General features: G+C 36.2%; 1 protein-coding gene across 4 annotated transcripts; it reads left to right on the forward strand.

The window, feature by feature from the left end:
- Nucleotides 1-18,331: 18,331 nt before the first annotated feature.
- Nucleotides 18,332-25,502, forward strand: LOC112772693 (uncharacterized). Of its 4 annotated transcripts, none has more exons than XM_025817669.3 (7): nucleotides 18,332-18,581; nucleotides 18,727-18,928; nucleotides 19,701-19,821; nucleotides 20,331-20,674; nucleotides 20,797-22,516; nucleotides 24,216-24,466; nucleotides 25,087-25,502. In XM_025817669.3, exons 1-7 carry the CDS (start codon nucleotides 18,499-18,501, stop codon nucleotides 25,156-25,158), a joined length of 2,793 nt encoding a protein of 930 aa, XP_025673454.1. In that variant the 5' UTR covers nucleotides 18,332-18,498; the 3' UTR covers nucleotides 25,159-25,502. The 4 variants fall into 4 exon arrangements, with proteins under 4 accessions (XP_025673454.1, XP_025673456.1, XP_072082115.1 ...); XM_072226014.1 differs by having other exon boundaries at nucleotides 18,363-18,581; nucleotides 20,021-20,674; XM_025817671.3 differs by lacking the exon at nucleotides 24,216-24,466 and having other exon boundaries at nucleotides 18,345-18,581.
- The last annotated feature ends 2,043 nt before the right edge of the window (nucleotides 25,503-27,545 follow it).

A 27,545-nucleotide genomic window follows, 5' to 3' on the forward strand; every position in this document is an offset into this window, starting at 1 on the left:
TGCCCAATGGTTTGAAGCTTTTCCACAAGGAAGCATTATCGGATGGGAAGAACTGATGAATGGACTCCTAGTCAAATTTAACCCATCACAAGGAGTTGTTAAGCAAGAGGCAGAAGTGCATCCCTTAGAGAAAGAAATTGAAGGTGCTCGTGCAGTAATAAGCCAAAACAAGCAGATGCATCAGCAGACTCTACAACAATTAGATATGATGGCTAAAAAAATCATTGAGTTGAGACATGCTGTAGTACATACATACAACCTGACTCAAAGCTCATATGGGTGTAATCAAGCTGAACAAAGCTTTGGGGCCATTAACCGAGAGCAACAAAGCTATGAGCAACTACAAGCTCCAGGCAAACACTCTAGCATGCTCCAGAACAGGCCTCAGAATGATGTGTACAATCCACCTTGGAGAACTCATTCTAATGGGAGGGGGGTTGAGAACCAAAACCAAAGACCAAGGGACTTCAACTGCAACAATCCTAATTTCAAAAATCAACTTAAAACACACCCCCACAACAACAATCACACACACTTCCAATCCCGTCCTACCTCACCATTCACTCAAAATGACCTTCATCAACCACCACAGTTGCCACAACCACTTCCAACCTTTCAAAGGATCTATATTCTAGAAATGTTGATGGAGAGGTCCATAAAAATTCAAGAAATGATGGCAATAGAGCGGGAAGAAATAAAGAGGCATCAAGAGATGATAAGCAAGAATCAGGAGACTTCACTCAGAAGACTTGAAAGGCAGGTGGAACAACTAGTGCAAAACCTTGCTGAATTGGGTGAGAAAAAGGGGACTCTGAACCCAAAGAGCCATGAAAAGGATGCTGTGTTGAAAGAAAAGGGAGTCATGGAGGAAAATAAGAAGGCTATGGAAAGAGAAATAGAGGGAAGGAAGCCCATAGCAAGAGGAGGAAACATGAGGCAACAGAAGCCTCAACTTCCATGAGCACAGAGTGAAGGATGTCAAGCTAGTGACAATAAAAGAGCGCTTGTTGGGAGGCAACCCAACCTGAGGTAGTTTTCCTTTCATAACTATTTTAATAAAAAGGTTAATTAGTTTATCTACATTGCAAGAAGCTAAGTTTGGTGTTGCACACCAAAACAATATAAGGGAGAATGAAGGATTCTAAGTTTGGTGTTTCACCAAAAATCCCATCATAAAACACATTCTCATTTTCTGCATAATGCTGGCTTCAAGCATGATGGATGAACTAGTTAACTATTCTGCTGTTTTCTAGTTTTCAGTTTTGTCATTTTTGAAAAAAAGAAAAAGAGTTTTACACATGGTTAATCTGATGCACAAGAACCATTGGCAAGGTACTAAGTTTGGTGTTCTCACACCAAAGTAAGTACAAAGGCCCACAAATAAATCCTGCATGCTAACCATTGTTTCTAAGTGCTTGGGGAACAAGCAACTTTCAATATCATTGCAGAATATCATACAAGCCTTTGGAGAGATTGAGCATCATCAACCAAAGAAGAGAAAGATGAACATGAAGGTCAGCAACAATGATGATGAGAAAAAGGAAAGCGATTGAACTCCAACAGGTTGTATTGTTAAGAGATTGTTTTACATCAAATATTGTTGTGATTTAAAGTTGGATTGTATCCTGATCTGCCCTGCCTGTCTGCATAGCATAGTTTTTAATTACCCCTGCCTGCCTGCATAGCATAGTCTTTCTTTATAATTCAATAAGCAAGGTGTCTGATCATTCACAACATTCTTATCTTCAAAACTTGTTTGCACTCAATTTTCAAGAAATGAATCACATGAAAGTTCTTTGAAAAGAAGGATTGAGGAATTAAACAATTTTGAGGCAAGCAAAAGATTAGGAGAAGTGGTGGTTCTAGTTGTATGATTATGTATTGAGGTTGCATGCTTGTGAAAACTTGCATGGGAGCTCATAGGCGGGACATGAAGTTCAAAGAAGTATTGTGGAGATTCTCAAAAATTTATTGATCCAAGAAGCAGCAAACAAAACAAAAGAAAGAAAAGAAAGTACAAAAACAAAAGGAATATGGCCCAAGGCTCTGAGCATCAATTACTAGGCAGAAAAAGAAAGAAAGAAACAAAAACTCAAAGAGTTGTTGTCCTAGTAAATGCTTGTGGTTGAGATGTGTCAAGGAAAGAGGCTTGAGCAAGAAAATCCTTAGGGGTGCTTCAACACCTAATACCTTAAAACCAACTGGTTTAGGAGTATTGATTGAAAGCTTATCTAAAGAGCCGCTTTGAGACATGATACTTAGAGTCGAGGCCAAAGCACAGAAACTATAAGCTGCTTCAAGGTGATTACATATAAAGAGATCTCCATGATACCATTTGGATGAAAATCCTAAGACCTACGACTCCCAATATGTAAGGACTAGTGAGCACTGAAGCCCTTGCATAAGCATATGATTTAGAGTTCACCCCACTGATACTTGATCACTTCACTCACTGCACTTTACAAGTGTTCCTCAATCCATCTCAATTAAAAGAACCTTGGAGCATAAATCTATTTCTTGCTTGAGGACAAGCAAGCTTTAAGTTTGGTGTTGTGATGACAAGTCATCCTAGCCTATTTTAACTAGTCTTTTTCTTTTGTTTTCATTTGAATTATGCACTTTCTTGAGCTACAAGCAAGCTAATGGAGTAGATTTTCATGTTTCCCTTGATTGAACCAACCATATATGAATTTATGCCATTTCATGAGGTTTTATGCTATATTTGTTGCATATTATGAAAGAATGAATATCTCATGATTTTGAGCATAGCTTTGATGAGTTTGGTTGATTAATGATAGGTGAAGAAAGCTTGGAGAAAGGTTGAAGCAAAGAGGAATGGCTAGGAGTGAAGAGAGGACAATGGAATAAGTGAAATTGAACCAGGAAGCAAGAAGTTAGCCCCAACGTTAGCCCCCTAACTTGGAGGCTAACGTTGGAACTTGAAATTTCCTCCCTGGCCATCCAACGTTTGCGCCAACGTTAGCCCCCTAACTTGGAGGCTAACGTTGGCACATGAAAACATAAGGGAGAAGGGCCAACGTTTGCGCCAACGTTAGCCCCCTAACTTGGAGGCTAACGTTGGCACCACTAGCACACTAGACAAGGCCAACGTTAGGGTCAAAGTTAGACCCCTAACGTTGGCACCAACGTGCATACCAGAAAAATGTGTTTGCTGCTATGAAAAGTTGGAGCCAAAGTTAGACCCCTAACTTTGGCTCAAACTTTTGGTCCAACTTTTGCTAACCTCAAACCCGGTTCAATTGGTTCACTTTGGTTCTTCTTCAAACTTCAAGAGCAATCAACCAAGGCCTCTTTCAACCCAATTCCACCAAGAGCAAAGTCCCAACTCAAGGCTTGAAGATCATTGGAAGAAAGTGTATAAATAGAATAGAATTCAAGTTATTCGGGGAGCTTTCCCTTTGGAATTTTCATAATAGTTTTCGGAGAGCTTTTGAACTTTAATTTCTTTGTTTTCATTGCTTTAAATTTCATTTTACACTTGCCTTTGATCTTGGATTGGAGAATTGAAGAAATTCTGTTTCAATCTCAATCTTGGATCTCTGTTTCTTTACTGCTAATTGAATTTCATTTCCGGTTAATTGTTCTTCAACTATTATCTTTGCAATTTACAATTTCCTTGCAATTGTTCTTGTTGGATCTAGGAAGGCATTGAGATCTAGACTTGGTTTTCTAGTCTCTGGGTCCTGAGATCTGAATTTCCCATTTCACTTCTCTGTTTACTGCTTTCTATGTTCATTTACTCTTCTGCTTTATATCCGGCTCAATCCCAATTCCCTTTCCCTCTTCTGTTTGATGCAATTTAATTTTTCCTTGTTTAATTTCTGCAAATCCACATCCCAATCCCCTTTACATTTCAAGCAATTTACATTCCTTGCACTTTAAGATTCCGCAATTTACATTTCTTGCACTTTAAGTTTCTGCCATTTAATTTCTTGTTCTTTAAGTTTCAGCAATTTATTTCTTGTTCTCTTTACTTCAATGCAATTTAATTCTGCAAGTCACAAAACCATCAACCAAATCTTGATTCGCTTGACTAAATCAACCACTAAACTAAAATTGCTCAATCCTTCAATCCCTGTGGGATCGACCTCACTCCCGTGAGTTTTTATTACTTGATACAACCCGGTACACTTGCCGGTTAGATTTGTGTGTTTTGGGAGAAATTTATTTTTCACCAAAATACTCATCAGTAGTTGGTGCACGAAAATCTTGTAGCTCTACAAAATTTCCCTCGGCAAATATACCAAATTATCGTCAAGTAAAAACTCATAATAGAGTGAGGTCAAATCCCACAGGGATTGATTGGTTGAGCAACTTTAATTAGAGGATGGTTCTAGTTGAACTGAATCAAATTTGAATTGAGAATTGCAGGAAATTAAATGGCGGAAAACTTAAATGGCAAGAAATGTAAACAGCAGAATGTAAATGGCAGAAATTAAATTACAGAAGGTAGAATTGCAGGGAATTTAACTGCAGCAACTTAAATTGCAAGAAATTAAATGGGAGTGGGGGTAATTGAGCATCAAAGTAAATAACAGAATAAAGAGAATGGGTAAGATCAGAAATGGGGAAGCTCATTGGGGTCAGGAGATGCTGCAATCCTCCGGATCAAATTCATTCTCATTTCTTCCTTAATCAATGTATTCGTTGATCTCCTTGGCAATCTTAGGTGATTGAATCCTAATTCCTTGGTAATTCAATCTCTCTAAGCTTGAATAATTACCCAATTTCTTGATCTAATTACCCAAAGGTGTGCGCACGCTTTCAATTTTTCTACTTGTGCGTACACACACTAGGTTGTGCGTACGCACACAAGGCATTTTTGGCAGCTCCAATTTGCAAATCCATCGCAGACGTTGGATCCAATGTTGGATTACCAATGTTACCTCCAACGTTGCTCACTTGTGCGTACGCACATTGCCTTGTGCATGCGCACACCTTGAATTTTTCTTCTTGTGCGTACGCACACAACGCTATGCGTACACACACAAGGCAGTTTTCACAATTCCAACTTTTAGTCTCATCGAAGACGTTGGAGGTAATGTTGGTGAGCCAACGTTCCCTCCAACGTTAGCACCAGCACTTGCAGAACGTTGCATCCCCTTCCTCCAACGCTTGAGGCAACATTGGTGAGCCAACTTTGGCCACCAACGTTGCTTCCTTTTCTTCTTTCCATGCTTCGTCCTTGCTTATCTTCACCTATCATCAACCAATACATGCATCAAAACTTTGCTAGATTCACAATAATTTGCATCATTCTTAACACACAAATAAATATAACATAAATCTCATGAAAATGCATCAATTTAACCATGTTTCAATGAATCAAGGTATGCATGAAACTTTCATCCAAATACTTGCTTATTGCTCAAGAAAGTGCATAAAATCTAATAAAAATAAAAGATACAGCCTAGTGAAACTAGCCTAAGATGCCTTGGCATCAGTATTTTGTTAATCACATTTAATCCCCGGCAACGGCGCTAAAAACTTGATACAAAAAAAATTTAATCTTCCGTAATAACTACCGGTAAGTGCACCGGGTCGTATCAAGTAATAAAACTCACATGAGTGAGGCCGATCCCACAAGGATTAATAGATTAAGCAATCAATAGTTGATTAATTATTCTAGTTAGACAAACATTAAGGAGAGATAATCAACAAGAAAATGTAAATGACATGAAAGTAAAGGAAAGCAATAAAGTACAAGAAAGTAAATGGCATAAATGTAAAGTACAAGAAAGTAAAGTGCTGGAAAGTAAATGACCATAAAGTAAATAAGAAAGAAAAATAAAATAAGCAATAGGATTGCTCAATTGAGAGGTTTATATCAATCTTTCATACACTTATCCATACAAAATGCATGGTTTTACATTTTCCTTTCTGATTTTGTGCTATGATTGAAAACATGTTTCTTTGACCTTAATTTTATTAATTTTAATCCTCCCTTTATACCATTTGATGCTGTGATATGTTTGTTAAGTGATTTCAGAGATTACAGGGCAAGAATGGCTCAGAGGATGGAAAGAAAGCATGCAAAAGTGGAAGGAATACAAGAAGCTGTAGGAACTGCTAAGCTGTCCAGCCTGACCTATTCGCACTCAAACGGTCATAACTTGAGCTATAGAGGTCCAAATGATGCGGTTCTAGTTGTGTTGGAAAGCTAACATACGGGGCTTCGAAATGATATATAATTTGCTATAGTGGCTGTACAGATAGGCGATGCGAACGCGTGCTACACGCGAATGCGTCGCAGTGACAAAAAACCTGCGTGGCAAATTTCGCCCCCAGCAATTTCTGGGCTGTTTTTGACCCAGTTTTCGGCCCAGAAAATACAGATTAGAGGCTATAAAGTGAGGGAATCAAACCATTCATAAACAATAATCATACAACATTCATAATTCACAATTTTAGGTTTTAGATGTAGTTTTTAGAGAGAGAGGCTCTCTCCTCTCTCTTAGGATTTAGGATTAGGATTATGATTTAGGATTTCTATTATGATTAGGCTACTTCTCTTCAGTCACAGGTTCAATGTTCCTTTAATTTATTTTTTTCTTTTACTTTTATTTATTCTAATGCTTTTACTTGTATTTTACTTATGTTGCCAAATTGGCTTATGAACTCTTTATGTTAGATTTGAATATTCTATTTAATGCAATTCGAGGTATTTTCAAATTTATGACTGTTTTATGCTATTTATGATATAAATAATTTAGATTTTCCCCTTTTGGCTTTGGTTGAGTAATTGGTGACACTTAAGTTATCAAACTCAGCATTTGATTAGAAATTGGGATTGCTGATTGATTTGGATCCCTCTAAAGCTAGTCTTTCCGTAGGAGTTGACTAGGACTTGAGGAATCAAGTTAATTAGTCCACTTGACTTTTCTTTATTTAGTAAGGGTTAACTAAGTGGGAGCAATAACAATTTTCATCACACCTGATAAGGATAACTGGGACGGGATTTCTCGTTCTCATGCCTTGCCAAGAGTTTTCTTAATTATTAATTTATTTTTCTTATCATTTAAATTACTTATTCCTTATTTCAAAAACCCAAAAATATACAATTTTCCATAACCAATAATAACCATACTTCCCTGCAATTTCTTGAGAAGACGACCCGAGGTTCAAATACTTCGGTTATAAATTTTATTGGGTTTTGTTACTTTTGACAACCAAATTTTTGTACGAAAGGATTCCTTACTGGTTTAGAAACTATACTTACAACGCGATTATTTTTATAAATTTCTTTACTGGCAGAAATCTGATAGTCAAAATGACGCCGTTGGCGGGAAATTGCAAACGTGTGTCTTATTATTAGTTATTGTAAATATTTGCTTTTTGCTTGTTTATTTGTTTTTATTTTTGCTTTTTCGTAAATTAAGAGGTTATTAGTTTTTATTTAGTTATTAAAATTTTTGAAAATAATGTTCCTTGCTCTTTCTTGATCTTCAAGTTGTTCTTCGTGTTCATCTTGACCTTCGAGTTGTTCTTGGTTGTTTTCTTCGTTTTGATCTAAAAATTTTAAGTTTGGTGTCATTTTATTGTTTTTCTCTTTCCTCATTAAATTCAAAAATATATCTTCTCTTTATTTTAATTGATTTTTTTCGAAAATTATAAAAAAAATTTAGATTTTTATTTTAAAATTTTTATCTTATCTTATCTTAGTTTTAAATTTCAAAATTCAAATCTTTTTCAAAAATCATATCTTTTTTCAAAATCTTATCTTATCTTATTTCAAAAATCAAATTTCAAATTTCAATATTTAAATTCCAAAATTCAAAATTCAAATTTTAAAATTTAAATTTAAAATTTTAAAAATCAAACCTTTTCAAAATTTAAATCTTTTTCAAATCTTTATCTTATATTGTTGTCAGTGTTTCTAGTTTTAGGAGTTTATTTTCATTAATTTTTTTATTAGTTTTTATTTTTATTTTCTTTAGCTACTATGAATTCTCACCCCTCTTATTTCAAGTTTGGTTCCAATGTTGTTGTAAGGAATGGAAACTATAATGAAAATAGGCATCAAGGATGGAAGAATCAAAGATGGGACAAGCCACAAGGATTTGATCAACCCTCTTGGCAACAACCCCCTCCAATGCGCTATAACAAACAACCTTCCTATGATGCATACCAAGACAATAGTTATGGTGGACCCTTTTGTGACAACCAACCTCCACCAAATTACTATGGTCAAGAGCCATTTCAGGGAGCGTACCAAGATGATGAATATGGTGAACCCCCTTGTAGTTACCAACAAGGCCCATCATATGCTTATGAACCACCTCCCCAACATAGCTTTGGACCACTATACTCACAAGCCACCTACAACCATTCACCTCTATATGACCCCAACCCTTATCCACCCCAATTCCAATCCAATTACTCCTAAGAACTACCACTTCCCTATGAACCATGTCCATATCCATCGACCCGAGAATCACAGAAGCGTCTCAAGGAAACAGTGGAAAAATTTCATGCAACCCTTCACCAACTGGAGCAAGTGATCAATCGATTACCTTCCCGACGTTCGGACACTCAAGGAACCCCCATGGCTTCATGTGGACAATTTAATGAAGAACGTAGCATGAAGGAGATACTAGAAACTCCGGTGGACAGTGAGGAGCATGACTTGGTACTGGAACAAGTGGAGGAAGCCAAAATAATAGCTAAAGAAGAGGAAGTGGTTGAAGACTTAGGAGATGCGGAACCTCCATGGGAAACTCAAGTCACAGAGCCTCCTTCCAAGACGTTTGAATTTGATGTTCAGAAGGGTGTACAACCTCCAAGGCATATCATGGTTGAAGACTTTAAAGGAGATGATCAAGAGATGGATTCAATCATTGATGAATTCTTATCTACAATTGAATCCTCTCCCGTTGGACTTGCCATGGAGATTAAAGAAGGAGAAGCACAACCTCCCATGCCCTTGGTGAACAATGAAGAAGAGATCGAATTGGAAGAAAGCTACCAAGAGGAAGAGGTTGATATTGAAGAAACTTGCAAAGAAGTGGAAGTTGTCAAAGAAGAGCCCAAGGGAATGGAGTTGGAAATTACCTTACCAAAGCTGTTGGAGACCTCTTCCCCAAAGCCATCACCATCCATCCCTTCATTCAAGTGGGTAAATCTCTCATCTCTAAGCTTAATTAGCTCACTTGAACATGCTTTGCTTGAGACTGATGGACAACTTAGAGCTCTTTGTGGCTATAAGAGCAAGCGGGAGATGGTTAGTGGTAGGAATTATCATGCAAGGTTCAATATGGTTGCATGCTCCAAATTGAAGTACAAAGGTTGGTACAAATCTCAATTGAATGGGTCTAGGAAGCTATTTGGATATCTCAGTGAGAATTTCAATTGCGTGCCACCCGGTTGGAACACTAATGATCAACAAGAAGACGGGTGCAAAAGCAAGGTTTGGGACCCCAGAATTTATTCTAACAATCAACACTCTTGGGGCCTTGTCACTTACTTTAGATTGCTTGACGACTGTATGCGCCTATTTTGGGATCCCGAAGGCCATTGGAATTATAAACATTGGTGGGAATTCTTGGATGAGTTCAAGCACAAGCCACCATGACAAGGAGCTCACCAAATGTCCAACTTAAGGACTTTAACTAAAAGTGCTAGGTGGGAGACAACTCACCATGGTATATTCTTTCCTTTTTGTTCTTAGTTTTATTTTATTTTATTTTTATTCATGTTCATTCATAATTTCTGCATAGTCATCCGTATTCTGCATACTACATAAAAAAAATTCACGCGATGCGCGAGCGTCGCTGACGCATCCGCGTCATGTGTGCATGCGAAGCAAAGAAGAAAGAAACAGAGAGTCACGCGGGAGCATCGCTGGAGGCATGCCTTAGGCACAAACACGCCTACGCGATAGCGTTGCTGACGCGTCCACGTGCTTTGCGAATCCAGCCTTCCACACGTGCGCGTCACCCACGCGCACGCGTGACCCCGCGAAATCGACGTAAATGGGTGTATGGCAGCAAGTTGTGATAGAGTGGAGCTGAAACCATGCTAGAAGCACAAGCCCTACCACGCGAACGCGTGCCCCACGCGTCCGCGTCATTTTAAAAGAAAAGCCATTCACGCGTGCGCGTCACCCACACGGACGCGTCACCCTAAATTTTGGCAATATGCATTTGAAACAGAGAGTTGCGCGAACGCGAGGCTGCTCTCGCGCCAATAGCACAATTCAGGTCACGTGGACGCGTCCCTGACGCATCCGCATCACTTGAAAATAGCCCAACCCATGCGAACGCGTGCTCCACGCATCCGCGTCGCATGCGACGCACAGTTTATCTAGATCAGCACCAAAATTCCTATCTTTTCTTCTCCAATCCTACTTATCTTTCTGTTATCATTCTTTCTTCTTTCTTCTATATTTTCTTATTCTTTCTTCTTCCTTTCTTACTTCCTTTTTCTTCATCTCTTAAACTTCTCATCCTTCTTTACTTTCATTCTATTTTACTTAATTTATCTGTATACTTTCATTCATTGCATTTTAATTTTGTGCATATTTTTATTTTCTTTTTTAAATTTATTATTTTTCCGTTAGTGTTAAATTTTCTTATTTAACTGTTGCCTCTTCTTTTGAATTATCCTGGTGCTTTATGACTTGTTTTATTCTGATTGGGCAGTATTATTTAAATCAATGCTAATCTTTTATGACACCTGCGCTCCTTTTGTATTGACATGAATTTATACTACCTTTCCCCCCTTTGTTGCAAATTTTGCACTATTGATATGTCATTTGCTTCTATTATTTTTTCACTTGCATGTTGTAGCTACCATGTAATTGAGACCCCCATTTTTTGGCATTAACCCAACCATATTTTATTTGTTTTCTATCTTTATTTTTGGGTTACTTTTCTTTCCTTTTTCTTTCAGGATGGCCACTAGGAAGGGAACCGGAAGACGTTTCAATGGGACGAGAGACAAGTCCAACTGCACATTCTTTGGAGAAAAGCATCAGTTGTAGCAGCCGTCCACTTGCGCATCTCAGCATGCACCGAGGACGGTGCAATCTTTAAGTGTGGGGAGGTCGATACCGACTTCCATGGGTTAGTTATTTTCTTCTCAACACCAATATTTTATTTTCTTTGTTAATTCATTGTTGCATTTACATGTTTAATTGCATGTTTGTTTGATTTTATGCATTTAGTTACTACTTGGTTAAAGTAATATTTTCTTTTTCAAGAAACTTTTTATAACATTTCACTAATTTGGTTTAAATTTTTTTGAAAAACTTGTTTGAAGAAATTTTAATTTAGAACATGGTTTTAGAACTCGAACACACAAAACCAGTGAGATTTTGAACATATTTGATTGGTTGCATTTTATCAACCCATATTTTATTTTTGGTGTATGTTGTTCTCTCTAAAATTGTGATCTTTGTCTTGCTTAATTCTATATTTCCATTGTTTAATGTATGCATGCACTTATGTGATTGAGGCCTTGTTTCACTAAGCTTACATACCCATATGGCCTTAACCTTTCATTATCCTTTGCAAACCAATTTGAGCCTATTTTACCCTTTTTATTCTTTACTTTAGCACATCATTAACTCTAAGTGAAAAACAATAATGTCCTTAATTTGAATCTTTGGTTAGCTTAGACTAGTGAGAGTGCTCATGAATTAAGTGTGGGAAAAGTGAGTTTGGAAACATTTGGTTTTGGAATTATGTTATATATCTTTATGAAATGTGAAAGAAATGTTTAGGACATGTTCATGCATTCAATAATTTAATCATATGCATTGAGGAAAAAAAAGAAAAAAATATAATATATATATATATATATATAAGAAGAAAAAAAATAATAAATATAAAAAAAATAAAAGAGAAAAAGAAAAAAAAGAGCAAATAAGTAGTAAAGGGGGACAAAATGCCCCAAAGTAAATGATAGCAATGCATATGTACTGTACTCAAATTAGGATGCATGAATATGTAGAAAACATGGTTAATGGATAGTTAGGTTTTATATTATGATTACATGGATTGTCTTAAGTTAGGTGGAAAAAGTTTAAGTTAATTAAGGATTCAGATTTTAGTCCACTTGGCCAAATACAATCCCACCTTGACCCTGACCCCATTACAACCCTTAAAAGACCTCTTGATATGTGTATTTATGCATTAAATTTTTGTTGATTGTTAGATGAAGAGCAAGCCTTAGAAAGCAAGGTTAGTAGAGAATTGAGAGATCGAACCTTAAACACCTAAGCGATTATAGTGCATACACTTCTGGTGAGGGTTCGATGTTCGATTCTTTGTTCCCGACTTTCATGAGGTATTTTCTTCTGCAAGTCTATTTGTACTTCATTTTTATGATTTAAATTAGTGAAATCCAGTTTATATTTGTTCTTGGAGAATTTATTCACTTTTTAACCAAGTAGGTATAAACATCTTAGCATGTAGTTGCATTCATATAGATAGGTTGCATTTCATACATTCTACCATTTCTCTTCACCCCTTTATAGCTTTTCTTCAGCTTAGCATGAGGACATGCTAATGTTTAAGTGTGGAGAAATTGATAAACCACTATTTTATGGTTTATCTTATGCTCAATTGAGTGGTTTATATCAATCTTTCATACACTTATCCATACAAAATGCATGCTTTTACATTTTCCTTCCTGATTTTGTGCTATGATTGAAAACATGTTTCTTTGACCTTAATTTTATTAATTTTAATCCTCTCTTTATACCATTCGATGCCGTGATATGTGTGTTAAGTGATTTCAGAGATTACAGGGCAGGAATGGCTCAGAGGATGGAAAGGAAGCATGCAAAAGTAAAAGGAATACAAGAAGCTGTAGGAACTGCTAAGCTGTCCAACCTGACCTATTCGCACTCAAATGGTCATAACTTGAGCGACAGAGGTCCAAATGATGCTGTTCTAGTTGCATTAGAAAGCTAACATCCGGGGCTTCGAAATGATATATAATTTGCTATAGTGGCCTTACAGCTAGGCAACACGAACGCGTTCTCCACGCGGATGCATCGCAGTAACAAAAACCAACGTGGCAGATTTCACCCCCAGCAATTTCTGGGCTGTTTTTGACCCAGTTTAAGCCCAGAAAACACAGATTAGAAGCTATAAAGTGGGGAAATCAAACCATTCATAAACAATAATCATACAATATTCATAATTCACAATTTTAGGTTTTAGATGTAGTTTTTAGAGAGGAGAGGCTCTCTCCTCTCTCTTAGAATTTAGGATTAGGATTATGATTTAGGATTTCTATTATGATTAGGCTACTTCTCTTCAGTCACAGGTTCAATCTTCCTTTAATTTATATTTCTCTTCTACTTTTATTTATTCTAATGCTTTTACTTGTATTTTACTTATGTTGCCAAATTGGCTTATGAACTCTTTATGTTAGATTTGAATATTCTATTTAATGAAATTCGAGGTATTTTTAGATTTATGACTGTTTTATGCTATTTATGATATAAATAATTTAGATTTTCCCCTTTTGGCTTTGGTTGAGTAATTGGTGACACTTGAGTTATCAAACTCAACAGTTGATTGGAAATTGGGATTGCTGATTGATTTGGATCCCTCTAAAGCTAGTCTTTCCGTAGGAGTTGACTAGGACTTGAAGAATCAAGTTAATTAGTCTACTTGACTTTCCTTTATTTAGTAAGGGTTAACTAAGTGAGAGCAATAACAATTCTCATCACACCTGATAAGGATAATTGGGATGGGATTTCTCGTTCTCATGCCTTGCCAAGAGTTTTCTTAATTATTAATTTATTTTTCTTGTCATTTAAATTACTTGTTCCTTGTTTCAAAAACCCAAAAATATACAATTTTCCATAACCAATAATAACCATACTTCCCTGCAATTCCTTGAGAAGACGATCCGAGGTTCAAATACTTCGGTTATAAATTTTATTGGGTTTTGTTACTTGTGACAACCAAATTTTTGTACAAAAGAATTCCTTGCTGGTTTAGAAACTATACTTACAACGCGATTATTTTTATAAATTTCTTTACTGGCAGAAATCCGATCGTCAAGGATCAAGAGATATTGCATTCTCTGGATCAACACATTCTCATCTCTTCCTCAATCATGCAACTCATTGACCTCTTGGCAATCATGAGTGATTGAGTCTCAATCTCTTGGTAACTCAATCTCCCCAATCTTGATCAATAGCTAATTCCTTGGTCTAATTGCTCATGAAGAGAGATGGAGCTTGGTCCCTGATTATACCACACATCCTCATAAATCCAAGTAGTGGGTAGATCTAGCATCACAATATCCAATCCCAAAACCCATATTTACTCAATGTGAGAAAGGATTTCAAGCATGATTTTATGATTCCTCTTCCAAGGTTCACATAAAATCCATGTATATTCAATCTCTTTTCCAAGATGATTGAATACTTGCATGAAGAACGAAATACTTTCTAGTAAATCAAGAGAGATGAAGAAAAGAAGAAGAATCAAAACAAATCAATCCATCAAAGTACAATATAGCTCTCTCTCCCAATGGAAAGAGTTAGTAATTCATAACTAAAATATTTACAAAGTAAGAAAGAAAATGGAGGAGAAGAGAAGGGTGGAAAGGGAGGGGTCTAAAGACCCACTCCTAGTGGAGTGTGTATCCTTCGGAATAATGATAGATGATAGATTCAATCCCCCTTAAAATGTAGAAACTAAGGCCTTCATATAGGCTCTCCTAAATTACAAACTCAAATGAAATTGAAAGAAAATTACAATCAAATAAAAATTAACTATTCTAGATACTTCTTGTGGCCTTGATTGATTGGCAATTGTAGCTTGAATGAGAGTTGGAGTGGGCTTGGTTAAAGGTTGGAGGATGCAGAGAAGAAGTTGGCGTGTGGTTTCAAGTGCCACGCCCAATAGAAATTTCTCACTAGAGTATGACCCACTTTGCAACGCTAAAAGGATGGAGTTGTTTGGGCCTTAAAATGAATAACCACTATAAAATTTTATACATTGTTGGAAAGTCCTGGATGTTAGATTTCTAACGCCGCTGGAAGCACCTCATTTGGACCTCTCTAGCTCAAGTTATGTTCTTTCAAAGGTAAAGAGGCCAGTCTGTCAAAATGCCCCGGTATACCACGCCCAGATGCAGGAATTTCTCCTCTGGAAAGTTAGCCCGGCGTGCCACGCCCACTGGCACGCCCATAGACATGCTCAGCTTGCAGAGTTGGTATGCCACACCTTCGAACACGCTACATTACATGCCCAGTCTTGCAAGTTTGGCGTGCCACACCCACTGGCACGCCATAACGCGTGCCAGTTTTGTGATGCTGAAAGAATGGTCTTTTTCACCTCCAGATTTAATGTCCACTATAAAGTTTTATATATCGTTGGAAAGCTCTAGATGTCAGCTTTTCAACGCCATAAAAATCGGATCATTTGGACCTCTACAACTTAAGTTATTTTCCTTTGCAAATGAAGAGGTCAGGCTGGTATCTCTACAGGGATGTGTTGTGCTTCTTTGTGATTTCAGGGTAAATTTCTTCCTTAAATCTAGTGACCACTATAAAGTATTATATATGGTTGAAAAACTCTGGATGTCTACTTTCTAATGGCACTAGAATCACCTCATTTGGAGTTTTGTAGCGTAAGTTATGGTTCTTTGAAAGTGAAGAGGTTAGGCTGGCATGTGGCCCGGCATGCCACGCCTTCGTACACGCCCATAATGCACTCCAGAATGAAATTTCACTCTCTGAAAAGTTGGCCTGGAATGCCACGCCCAGGTACACCCGTAGACATGCCCATATTGAAGTCTTTGGCATCCCACGCCTAGTTGCACGCCCATTGTGCTGCACCAACTTCACTCCTCTGGATCATAAGCCTGGCGTGCCACACCAAGGCACGCTTGTGGACATGCCAACATTGCTGGCTAGGCGTGCCACGCCCAGGCACATCCATTGGCACGCCCAAAACTTTCTCTTTTCTTCTTTTGAGCTTGTTTTGTGCTTTTTGCTTCTTTTTCCACCATTTTCTACAAAATTCATCAAATCAAAGATCAAAGCAATATACAACTTAAGCACAACAAATACTCAATAATTAGGCATTATAAACTAATTTTTGATATGAAAAAGCATAGAAAAATACAACATGATGCACAATCATCACATGTGCAGCACAATTGGACTAGGTCCAACAGTCTCTACAGTGGGTGCAGCAGCCTCACCACCATCTATCTCTTGAACTTTCTCAGTTGTACAGCCTTTCCTAGCAGTAGTACCATCTTTGTGAACTACAAAAAGCTCCATCATTTATCCCTCATTCCAATTCTGGCCATGTCCATTGCATCCTTGTCTGTGTGAAGCATCCTCAGTCCTAAATCTGTTTCATCATTCAGAGACTTATACCACATTGCAGTGATGTTCTCTGCCACATATCCTTGTTCAACCACTATCTCGGTTGCCTCAAACCTACTCTACCTATCTTCATCACAGTAGTCCACTATCGAAGTCTCACCATCAAACCCAAACTTCTCCCATGGTGTATCTTGACACTAAAATAACTCATTCTCCGAATAATCTGTCAGACAAACATAACAAACTTTATAAAATTTTTACATTGATCAACAACAACAAAAATGCATAAATGCAATCACTAGGGCAAAATAAAAACTTTCCAAACAAAACAAGAAACAAATATGGAACTATAAAACAAAACAATCACACACACAATATCATTACATATCAACATGCATTAAGATGAAAATCAAATGGGTAGAGGAGATTTGATAACGGAATACCTGACATGATCTTCTTCAGGAAATGAAGGGTTTCAAACTAACTGCTTTTATGGACCTTTAATGTTACTGAAGGATAATGTCACATCTCTAACTGAGAATCGCAACCCTTGGGTGACGATCGGTAGGGTTTGTGGGTTTCTTTGATCATTTCGTGCTTCACAAGAAGAAGAAGAAGAAGAGTCAGAGTAAGTATGCGTTCTGTCCAAACGCGGGAACCAAAACACGTCTATTAGCCCCTGCCCCCTCTCGTTTGCCACGTCGGACACAACGTTAACTATTTCACTCCCACTTAACGGCAGGACTTGATTGATGCAAATCAAAACTATTTTGGATATAAATAGGACACTTTAAACGTTGGGGACTAAAATAGAATTCACCCCAAACGTAGGGGACCAATTTAGTACTTTACGTTTGTATCTATATTTACTAGAGTTTGCACATATGAATCAATACGATTTGCACCCATATTTTTCAAAATTTGCACACATGAAATGATAAAATTTATTTGTTAAAGACAATTTAGTGTTTGTGCTGGTCTCCAATAATTTCTCATAAAAAAACTTAAAAACATTGTAAGAATATAATACATTATAGTGTTTTATGCATCATTCAATATATAGTCCGCAAATTGTTTAGTAAAATAAAATAAAGAGTTATGGTCATCAACTAAATTTTTTGAATAATTATGCAACACATTAACAAAGATAGAAGAGAAAGAGTAGCGACATAAGATTATGTGAGAAGAGATAAAAAAATGTGTAAAATGAATGTTGATTTATATAGTAAACATGAGTAGAAGTGAGAATAAAAAGAGAAAACAAATTCAATTTTATCAATAAATTTGTATATATTAAAGAGAAATAACATTACTATTAAAGATATAAAGTAACCTACATAAAAATAAAGAGTAAAAAAAATTAAAAGGTAAGGTTAAACACTACATAAGAAGAATAAAAAATAATATAATGGTAGAAAAATTATAAAATGACAATTTAACTAAAATGTTTATATCCTATTAGAAGTTATGTAATATGTCAAGAGTTTATTGTATTATTATTTGATTTTCTTTTTTATTTATTATAAATAAATTGACAGATAAATAAAAAATGTTTATAAAATATTTTTTTCAAATAAGATAATAGACAATTGATATAAATTAATAATTTTTATATTATATTTTTTATATCATATTTTTTTTATAGAATTAGATAATTTAATATGTAAAATTATAGGATTAATGCTAGATTCATTACACAAATGCTAGTCTTTATAATAATATAAATGTACTTTTAAGAAAAATATTTTTTTCTATGTTATTAGAATAAATGATGTGATAATTTTATATGAAATTTAAAATTTTGTGTCATTTATTTATCATAATACTACTTTAGACATTTTTTAATATATTATAATAAATAGATATGTGGGAGTAATCGCGAGTTTGCACTAAAAAATTATGTAAATGAAGTTAATTTAATTTGTTATGAGGATTAATTTATTAATTAATTATTTTATTTTAAAAAATTTTCCTATAATTGACTTAGAAGGGAAATTTGTCCATAAGGGGTAAAAGCGTCCAAGCAGAAGTAGCCGGGGAGAAGAACAACAGGGGGTATAACCGTACAATTAAAGAAAAAAATGAGAGGGAACTACACAAACCAGGAGGGAAGCAGAAAGAGGAGAACACACACGAGAAAAAAAGCATCAAAATTAAAGTAGTAGAAGAAGATGAACGAAGATGGTATCACCTCTGCGAATCCCAATTCCTCTCTTCCCAAACCTCCCTCTTCATCTCCAACTCCTGCTGCTAGGTCCTCTCTCTCTCTCTAGCCCTATCCTTAAAAACTTCCAATTCAATTTCATACTCTCTAATTTCTTCTCTAGGGTTCTTCAATTTTCCTCTTTTGTGCTAATTTGTAATTTTTATTACTATTTTGTTTTTTTTATGTCTTTCAGCTCTGCTGGGGCTTCGTGGCCTGCCGTTCCGGCGAATGCTTCTGACGGAGAGGGCCGCCAGAATGGCAAATCAAGCGCCGAATCGGATTTGGCAGCTGCCGCCGGCTTCTCTTCGGATTCAAACCTTTCGTGTAGGCCTTGGGAGCGTGGAGATTTGCTCCGGCGCCTTTCCACTTTTAAACACGCCGGAAAAATGCCCAAGGTTCGGTTAGATTCTTCTCTGTTTTTGGGGTCTTATAGTGTGATTGAATTGTTTAGCATGTGGTTTCAATTAGTTTGTATTGTTGGTGATAGTTTGTGGTCAGAATCATAATGAGAGTAAAGTTTACAAATGGAAAGAAGTGATTTGCAAAAATTAATTGAAGCAAAATGCATGGTTACTGACGTTCGTGGAAGTTTTAGAACTGAGTGTTATGCTGGGAGCAGTTAGTTTGGGAGCTGTGACTTTTATACTTGTGTTCAGAAGATTCTATGTAGGTTGGTTATTTGTCGTATTGTGGTGAAGAAAAGAAAGATATTTGAGAGACAAGAGGGAACTGTGAGAAATGATTCAAGACGAGAATTTTGAGAGAGGTTTAACCATATCAACAGAGGTTTAACCATCCTATTGCTATGTGTAACAAATCACTAACTACTTGTCATGGATCAACTTTTTAAGAGTGTTTTAAGTTATTGAATACAGGCACATGCGTAGCTTTGTATCTTAAGATGCCCCCTCTACAAGAGCTTCCTGGACAATGCACAGTTTAACCTGTCTCATTCTAAAATATACATTATCATTCAGAAGAATAGGGTTAACAAGGATTGAAATCTTCAGTACTTGGCCATAGAGACTTTTATACCATGTTATACAATGATTTTGTAGAAGCTTAAACAATTTGTTAAAGATAAATAAATAATTTTATCTATTAACACAATAACACTACATAACATTCCTGTAACAGCCATATAACATCATTATATTTCTTTTGCAGATTGCTGGCTCATTGGCTTGTGCCAAAAGGGGCTGGGTGAATCTTGATGTTGCCAAGATTGAGTGTGAGGTATGCCATGCACAGTTAGATTTTGCTTCATCCTCAGCTAACTCTTTTGAAGGTGAGCATATTGCTATGGCTGAAATTTTGCTTTATATATATATATTGGTGAATTGCTTGTGCCACTAGGTTTTGATCCAAACTCAAACTCTAGTATATAAGTATCAATTTATATTGGTGTATGTACTTCTTCTGAATGACACTTTTGGCTAGTTTCCTAGCAGCGGTTAACTGGTTACGTATTGTGTTACATATATCAGATGAGATATAATTTGCAAGCTTCTGGTGAGTCTGGGGTGCTTTTTGGAAACAGGACATGTTTTGGTTGGGAGCTCAAGCTTGGTTCTACTTCTATCTTTCTGGAAACTCATCTATTTTCGGGGATGACACTTGACAATATAGCTGAAACTGGACTTGCATTAATTTCCTATTTGATTTCATCACCTTACTATATCCTTCTTGTTACCCATAATTTTTTAGGTTCTTACTGCCTTATATTGTTTTTTATGTCATTTGATTCCATTGATACTTTCTGGGTTTTGATTTTTGTTTTTTGTATATCTTTTGAAGCTGATGGTTCCAATGAAGAACTTTCTAAACAGCTTGATAGAGCTCACAAAGCCACTTGTCCTTGGAGAGGTAATAGCTGTCCAGAAAGCTTGGTGCAGTTCCCTCCGACTTCACCTTCAGCTCTAATTGGAGGTTATAAGGATCGGTGTGATGGACTCCTGCAGTTTTACTCCCTCCCTGTTGTATCGCCGGCTGCTGTTGAGCATATGCGAGTTACACATAACTCTCAAATTGACCGGTTTCTTGCTCAATCGCAAAGTCAGACAGCTGGGGAAATAGGCTACAGAGAAAGTGCTTCTGGAATGGGATTTGCTGGAGAACAGGCTCTTAATTCATATTCTTATGTAAGATTTTATTGTGATAACTTTTTTCATCTAATTGTTTAATCAAGTGTATTCTATTCTAGCCTTTTTACCCCCTCATTTTATTATTTCCATCCTTATAAATTAATCTTCCATTTCAATAGGCCCAGAAACTCATAAGTCTTTGTGGATGGGAGCCAAGGTGGCTTCCAAATGTGCTCGACTGTGAAGAGCAGTCTGCCGAATCTGCTAAAAATGGTTGCAGCTCTGGTCCAGCCAAAGGCTCGGCTCCAAGCAAGAAGGAATTTTCAACTTCATGGATAGATGCTGGGGACAACGATGCACTAGGTTCGGAATTCAATTGTGAATCTAGGTCACCTTTGTTAGATTGTAGCTTGTGCGGAGCCACAGTTAGAGTGTGGGATTTCTTACTTGTCCCTCGGCCTGTTCATTTGGCTCCCTGTGTCATTGATACCCCTCAAACAAGCAAGAAAATGGCATCAACACGAGGAATAAGTGCTGCGAGTGGGATCAATGAATGGGCTGCTGTGGATGCTGTTGAAAAAGAGCCATTTGGAGATCATGATGAGGCTACAACATCTGATAAAAGGCAACTTTTATATAATAAAAGTTTAGATTTAAATCTTAAAATGGCTAGTGGGCCATCTGGTTCACTAATAAATTTGACTTCAACCTTGGAACATGTGCAAGATACCAGCGAAGGAAGGGATTTAATGGCTGGACGTCCCTCTGGAAGTGAGGTCGGTGGTCGCTCTGGATCTTATGAACCACAAGGCCCAAATGCCCGCAAGCGCAAGTTGGACGATGGTGTAACCACATCTAGCAAGCCACAACAGGTGGGCAGTGCTGAAAGAACTATAATTGACGGTGATAATAATGAAGTCACTGGTGGTCAACAGCATTCAGCTGGCCCTTTTAAGCGAGCCCGTGATGTTACTCATTCAGAGGCATTCCTAATTCCACCACGAAAACCTTCTCGTTCTCTACCCAACCATTCATTAGATGTTCAAATAGAAGGTGATGCTAATATGGTTAACGAAGCAAATCCAGAAAGGGATCACGTTGTTGGCAATCCATCTACTAGAGATTCCACCCATGCTTCCTCTATTATTGCGATGAATACAGTTTATCACAGCTCAGATGAGGAATCTATGGAAAGTGTTGATAATTGTCCTGTAGATGTTAATGACGTCAACTTCCCTTCTGTTGATTTGAATGAAACATCAGAGTTAAATAGCAGTTATCAAGGACAGCAGAGTGGTTGTTTACAACCACTTTTAGAAAGAGCAGGAGGTGAGACAGGTGTTAGCAGTTCTAATGCTTGTGGAGAAGTTTTGAACACTGAGATATTAACTGCACAAGCTAGGGATGGGCCTAGCTTTGGTATTAGTGGAGGAAGTGTTGGCATGGGTACAAGTCATGAAACTGAAATTCATGGAACTGATATCTCAGTTCATAGAGGTGATAGTTTAGGTGATGTTGAACCAATTGCTGAAGTAATTGAAAATCAGGGCCAAGATGCTGAATTTGGACGTTCAAATGGCCTTATTGTCGATTTTGTGCCTGAGGAAGCTAGTAAAGGAGATCCTCAAGGAGATAGTCAAGCTGTGGTGTCTCAATCTACCCCAAGGACTGATAGTGGCTCAAAAATATTAGTTTTAACAAAGGTAGAATCCATTGAAATTAGTGAGAAGACAAATAGCAGTCTGCAGATGCTAGGCCATGAAAATGGTGCCCACCCATCACTTTCTTGCAATGCTATCATGTGTTCTGCCTATGAAGTATCCAAAGAAGAAGTCACTCAGAATGGGAAGGATGATGGTGCATGCCATGAATCAAGCTCTTTACTTGCAGATGTTGTGGGTATGTCTAATTATAATATTTTGATTATTTTTTCTCTTTCACTCAATACTGAAGATGATGATCTCTCTTTTGCTTGTTATTCACTGAGTTTTTGAATCATATTACTGTAATATGATAACTAGTTTCTCTAGTGAAGAAATTATGTGATGCTCATTTGTACAAAGTTATTTAAAGGAAAAAAGGCCAGCCCAATGCAAAGCATCCTGCATTATGTAATTTCAAGGGAAGGGTTGCATCCAAATGGTATAATAATTTAGGCATTGTAACCTGGTGCAGGCATCAGTGACTGATTCCATGGCTTGAATCCGTGACGTCACACGGAGACAACTTAACTGTTGTCCCAAAGTTCCCATTCAATTATACAAAGTTATTAGGCTATTAGAAAATTCTAAGGTCAATTTCAAAAGTAACAATTTCAGAATGACATGTTTGTAACTAATTTGTCAAGCTGGCAATGTAGTGGAGTGAGAAAAGTATTCTGTTATGGGAGAGGTGAGAGGCATACAAGTGAAAGGGGAGAGATAGTGAGGAGATTATCTTAGAATTTTGGAATAGAACAAAACTTGGAGGGTGCCAAATACTTGGTGTGCACTTTTTTCATATGATTTATACAGAAAATAAACATACCAGGAGAGGGAAATTAATCTGGGCATCTGGTGTTCTTCCTAATCCCATTGTTTGTTACTATACAAGTTTATACCTATTTGATACCAGTTTCTTATGGACTCTGTTCATTTCCCGCCCAATATTTGTATACTTTTTAAATGGTATAACATTTATTAAAACTGCATTAACTGTTATTTTGCTTTGGTTTAGCTATTCTGCTATTTTGTGTAAATGGTTTTGAGTGAAGTGGAAATAACTTATCCAAAATGAGGAACAAGGGTAATGTTGCAGATTAGAATGCTAAAATTGCAATTTATGTCATACATAAGAGAACACAGAGTTTGTACTCCTGCAAAGCTTCATTAACCTACAGCTGGTTTAACCTGATAAATAGATAATTACAACTGCAGAATCCCACAGAATTTGAATGCATAATTATAGATGCAAATCCCGTAGAATTTGCAGATTCAAATGGGCGAATATTCTGCTAATATGGAGGCAGATATTCTGTTAATGTTCCGTCATAATATCAGATCAATTCTATTGACAGAAAATTCTCAAAATTGCTCTTGGTGATATATTTCATTTGAAAATTTTGCTAATCAATATCCTTCTCCTTCATTGTGCAATTTGGATGGCTGGAATGACTCCCTCTCCCCCTCTCTTCCATCCCATTTATAGTGCCATATAATTGTTGATATTGGACAATATTACATATTAATAATTGTTTTTACATTCATAACTCATTATTTATAATGTTCTTACATTATGAAATATGAAATATAACTTCATTGTGAATTAAGTTGATTTCTTGGTGGTTGCATTAATAATTAGGGAGTCAATTGTGATTGTTCTTAAACAAGTTAACTTCATTTGTTTAAACACACTAGCAAAGTCTCTAATCTTGTGCTGAAATCAAGTGCTGCGGATACCCAAACATTCTGTCCTATTTGTAGAACCTCTTTTTGCTCCAAATTTTTAATATAATTCTGACTAATTCATCTAAGACATCTCGCACGTGATTGTCTGCCTTCCTATTCTAGTGGCAGTGTGCGTTAACAATAACAATTGGGCAATTGGCTCTAATCTTCAGGGACTCCTTATAGAGAGAACGTAAATGGGGGTGTTGAATTTGACCCCATCAAACTGCATAATGATTGCTGTCCTTGGGTGAATGGGGATGTTGCTGCTGCTGGTTGTCATAATCCTACCTCCAGTTCTGGTCTTGGTACCATAGCTTTGTGTGGCTGGCAGCTGACTTTGGAAGCTCTGGATTCTTTCCAGTCACTTGGACATCTTCCAGTGCAGACTCTGGAATCTGAGTCAGCAGCATCCATGTGCAAGGTTTGTTCTGGTTGTCTCTCTCAGTATTGTCCATGATAAAATAGAGAACCTTTCAGTTAGATGTTTAATGCTGTTATGAGTGTTCTTGTTTTCATATAGTATATTCCCTGACGTGTAACTAAAAAAATGGCTACAAGGGACATAGATATGAAAAAAATAGATATGAAAAACAACTGAACTTGGACTTTGCATAAATGGTCTCTTAGAAACAGTGACATAGGATGATAAGAAGCTTTTTGACGAGAAGCTTTTGGCAGGGCAGCTGCCCCCTGCCCTTGAGAAGCTCTGTTGTTGACTTGCTGCTTAGAAAATAGAAATCTAAATGGCTTGGAACTTGGGCCTTTCTATGTATGACATAAATTGCAATTTCTTCAAATGTGTAAAGACCTTCAAAATTACTCTTAAGAATCACCACTGAGTAACGAATGAAGCTTTGCAGCATGTTTGGTAATCACACATCTTGGAGAAAATAGAAATGATATTATTTTTCTTTATATATTTTTTTAAAGCTGTCTGATGAAACCCTTGATTATAAGCTGTTTTGAGTTTAAAACAAGTTAATTGAAACACACACATGTTGGATGTGGAAGATTCTCCAGCTTGACGTCTGTTTGTCACAGGGTGAGCGGTTCACCTCTGGCAAGAAGCTGTTGGCACACAACTCCTATGTAAGAAGCCAGGGAAGAAACTAAGGCGGCGGAAGCTGACACAAGCTTAAGTTCCTTCTCCGAGAAATGAGTATCATTCTTGTATGCATATTTAAAGCCATTATTTTATATTGGATATTTCTCCAATCTTCATTTCCAGTTTTGATGCTATATTAGATGTTGGATTGGTTTTTCATTAGTCCAATAAAAGTTGTCGTTGCATCAAAAGCCTTGTTGAGCTGTAGAAATTGATGTAGGATTATAGATAAATGTCAGCCAGCGGTGAAGAACTCTCTTCGCTTACAAATAATTGTAATCTGACAATGTACCTATAGACTGTGTTTGGTTAATGGGTGGAAGAAAATAAGACAGACATAAATACACAAATAGATATAGACATGACTATATACAATTCTTTTTTGGTTTGTTTGGTAAATAATACACAATACAATACACAAGTCATAATTATATTAAAATGTCAATATTATTATTCTCTTTCCATCATCAATACCATATCACAGTAACATTTCATTTACGGTCGCGTAGTCATTATCAATATTTTTAACAATTCAAATATGAGTAAATAGCCAAAATCGTCTCTAAAAGATACTTCGATCTCCAATTTGGTCTTCGAAAGATAAAGTTAATCGAAATCGTCCCCAAAAGATACACGATTAGTCACATTAGTCCTTCCGTCAGTTGAATGATGATGTGTCACGTTAAGTGCTACGTGGCATATGATGTGGAGGGCTAATACCACGTGTCACAAGATGATTGGTTGACGTGTCAGGTCAGTGACACGTGACATGCCACATGGCACTTGACATATAAAAAAGTTATTTATAATCAAAATAGTTCTTGAAAGTTCAGACGTAAGTTATTTTCATCCCTAAAATTTTAAAAATTAATCAAATTAGTCCTTATATATATTTTTTTATTTTTTCTTGATAATATTAAATTTAAAATATTTTTTGATACTACTAATTTTAATAAAAAATGTAATTGACAATAAAAAAATTAGTAATTGTATCTTTTCTTCTCAAAAATCTTTTCAATAAAATTATCTCTCTCTTTTAATTCTTGTCAAAATCTCTCTTATTCTTTTCTATTCTAAAACCTTTTTCTTACATTATTACATTTTGCTGGAATATATATATATACTCAAAATTGAAATGTAGGTATTTGTTAACTTAAAAAAGTTATATGCTCGAAATCAAAATTTATGTATGTTAACCTAAATGAAAGTAATACCGTAATGAAAAAAAAAAGATGTATAAATTTTTATTAACTTTGTTTAGGTTAACATACATAAATTTTGATTTTGAGCATATAACTTTGTTTAGATTAATAAATACTTACATTTCAATTTTGAGTATATATATATATTCCAGCAAAATGTAATAATGTAAGAAAAATATTTTAAAATAGAAAAGAATAAGAGAGATTTTGACAAGAATTAAAGGAGAGAGAGAATTTTATTGAAAAAAATTTTAAGAAGAAAAGATACAATTACTAATTTTTTTTATTGTCAATTACATTTCTATTAAAATTAGTAGTATCAAAAAATATTTTAAATTTAATATTATCAAGAAAAAATAAAAAAAATTATATAAGGACAAATTTGATTAATTTTTAAAATTTTAGGGATGAAAATGACTTACGTCTGAACTTTCAAGGACTATTTTGATTATAAATAACCTTTTTACATGTCAAGTGCCACATGGCATGCCACGTGTCACTGACCTGACACGTGACATGCCAGGTGTCACTGAGTTGACACGTCAATCAATCATCTTGTGACACGTGGCATTAGCCCCCACATTATCATCCAACTGACGGAAGGACTAACGTGACTAATGTATCTTTCGGGGACAATTTCGATTAACTTTATCTTTCGAGAACCAAAATAAAAATCGGGGTATCTTTCAAGGACGATTTTGGCCATTTATTCATTCAAATATAGAAATAACAAAATCTAGATATAAATTATTATAAAAAAAAATGAAAATAAAGGAAAAGAAGAAAGTTATAGAAGCTGCTATGTCTTCTCCAAGAAATGATGGTGTTGATGCCTTCTTTTCAAGGAGATTAGATTTGCAAGATGGTATGGAAAATACCGTGAATGGCTTAAATAGGAGGGAGAGAGAAAGAGAAGGAGAGAGAGAAGGAAGGAATGATTAGATGTTGTTGTCATGAGAGAGAAGCAAAAGACAGTATATTGGTGAGTAAAGGAGGAGGACAGTATATTGGTGAGAGTAAAGGAGAAGGAAGAAACGATTGGGGAAGAATTTGTGTCCAACATAGAAAATCTGTCTCAACTTGCAGAAGAGATACAAAATACACGTCCATTATGTGTAACTGTGTACTATCGTGTCTTAAAAAATTGTCTCTCCAACCAAATGGTAGACGTGTGCCAGTGTCTGTATTAGATT

The sequence above is a fragment of the Arachis hypogaea genome, chromosome 18 (assembly GCF_003086295.3).
Source record: "Arachis hypogaea cultivar Tifrunner chromosome 18, arahy.Tifrunner.gnm2.J5K5, whole genome shotgun sequence".
In the NCBI taxonomy this organism is placed as follows: domain Eukaryota; kingdom Viridiplantae; phylum Streptophyta; class Magnoliopsida; order Fabales; family Fabaceae; genus Arachis; species Arachis hypogaea.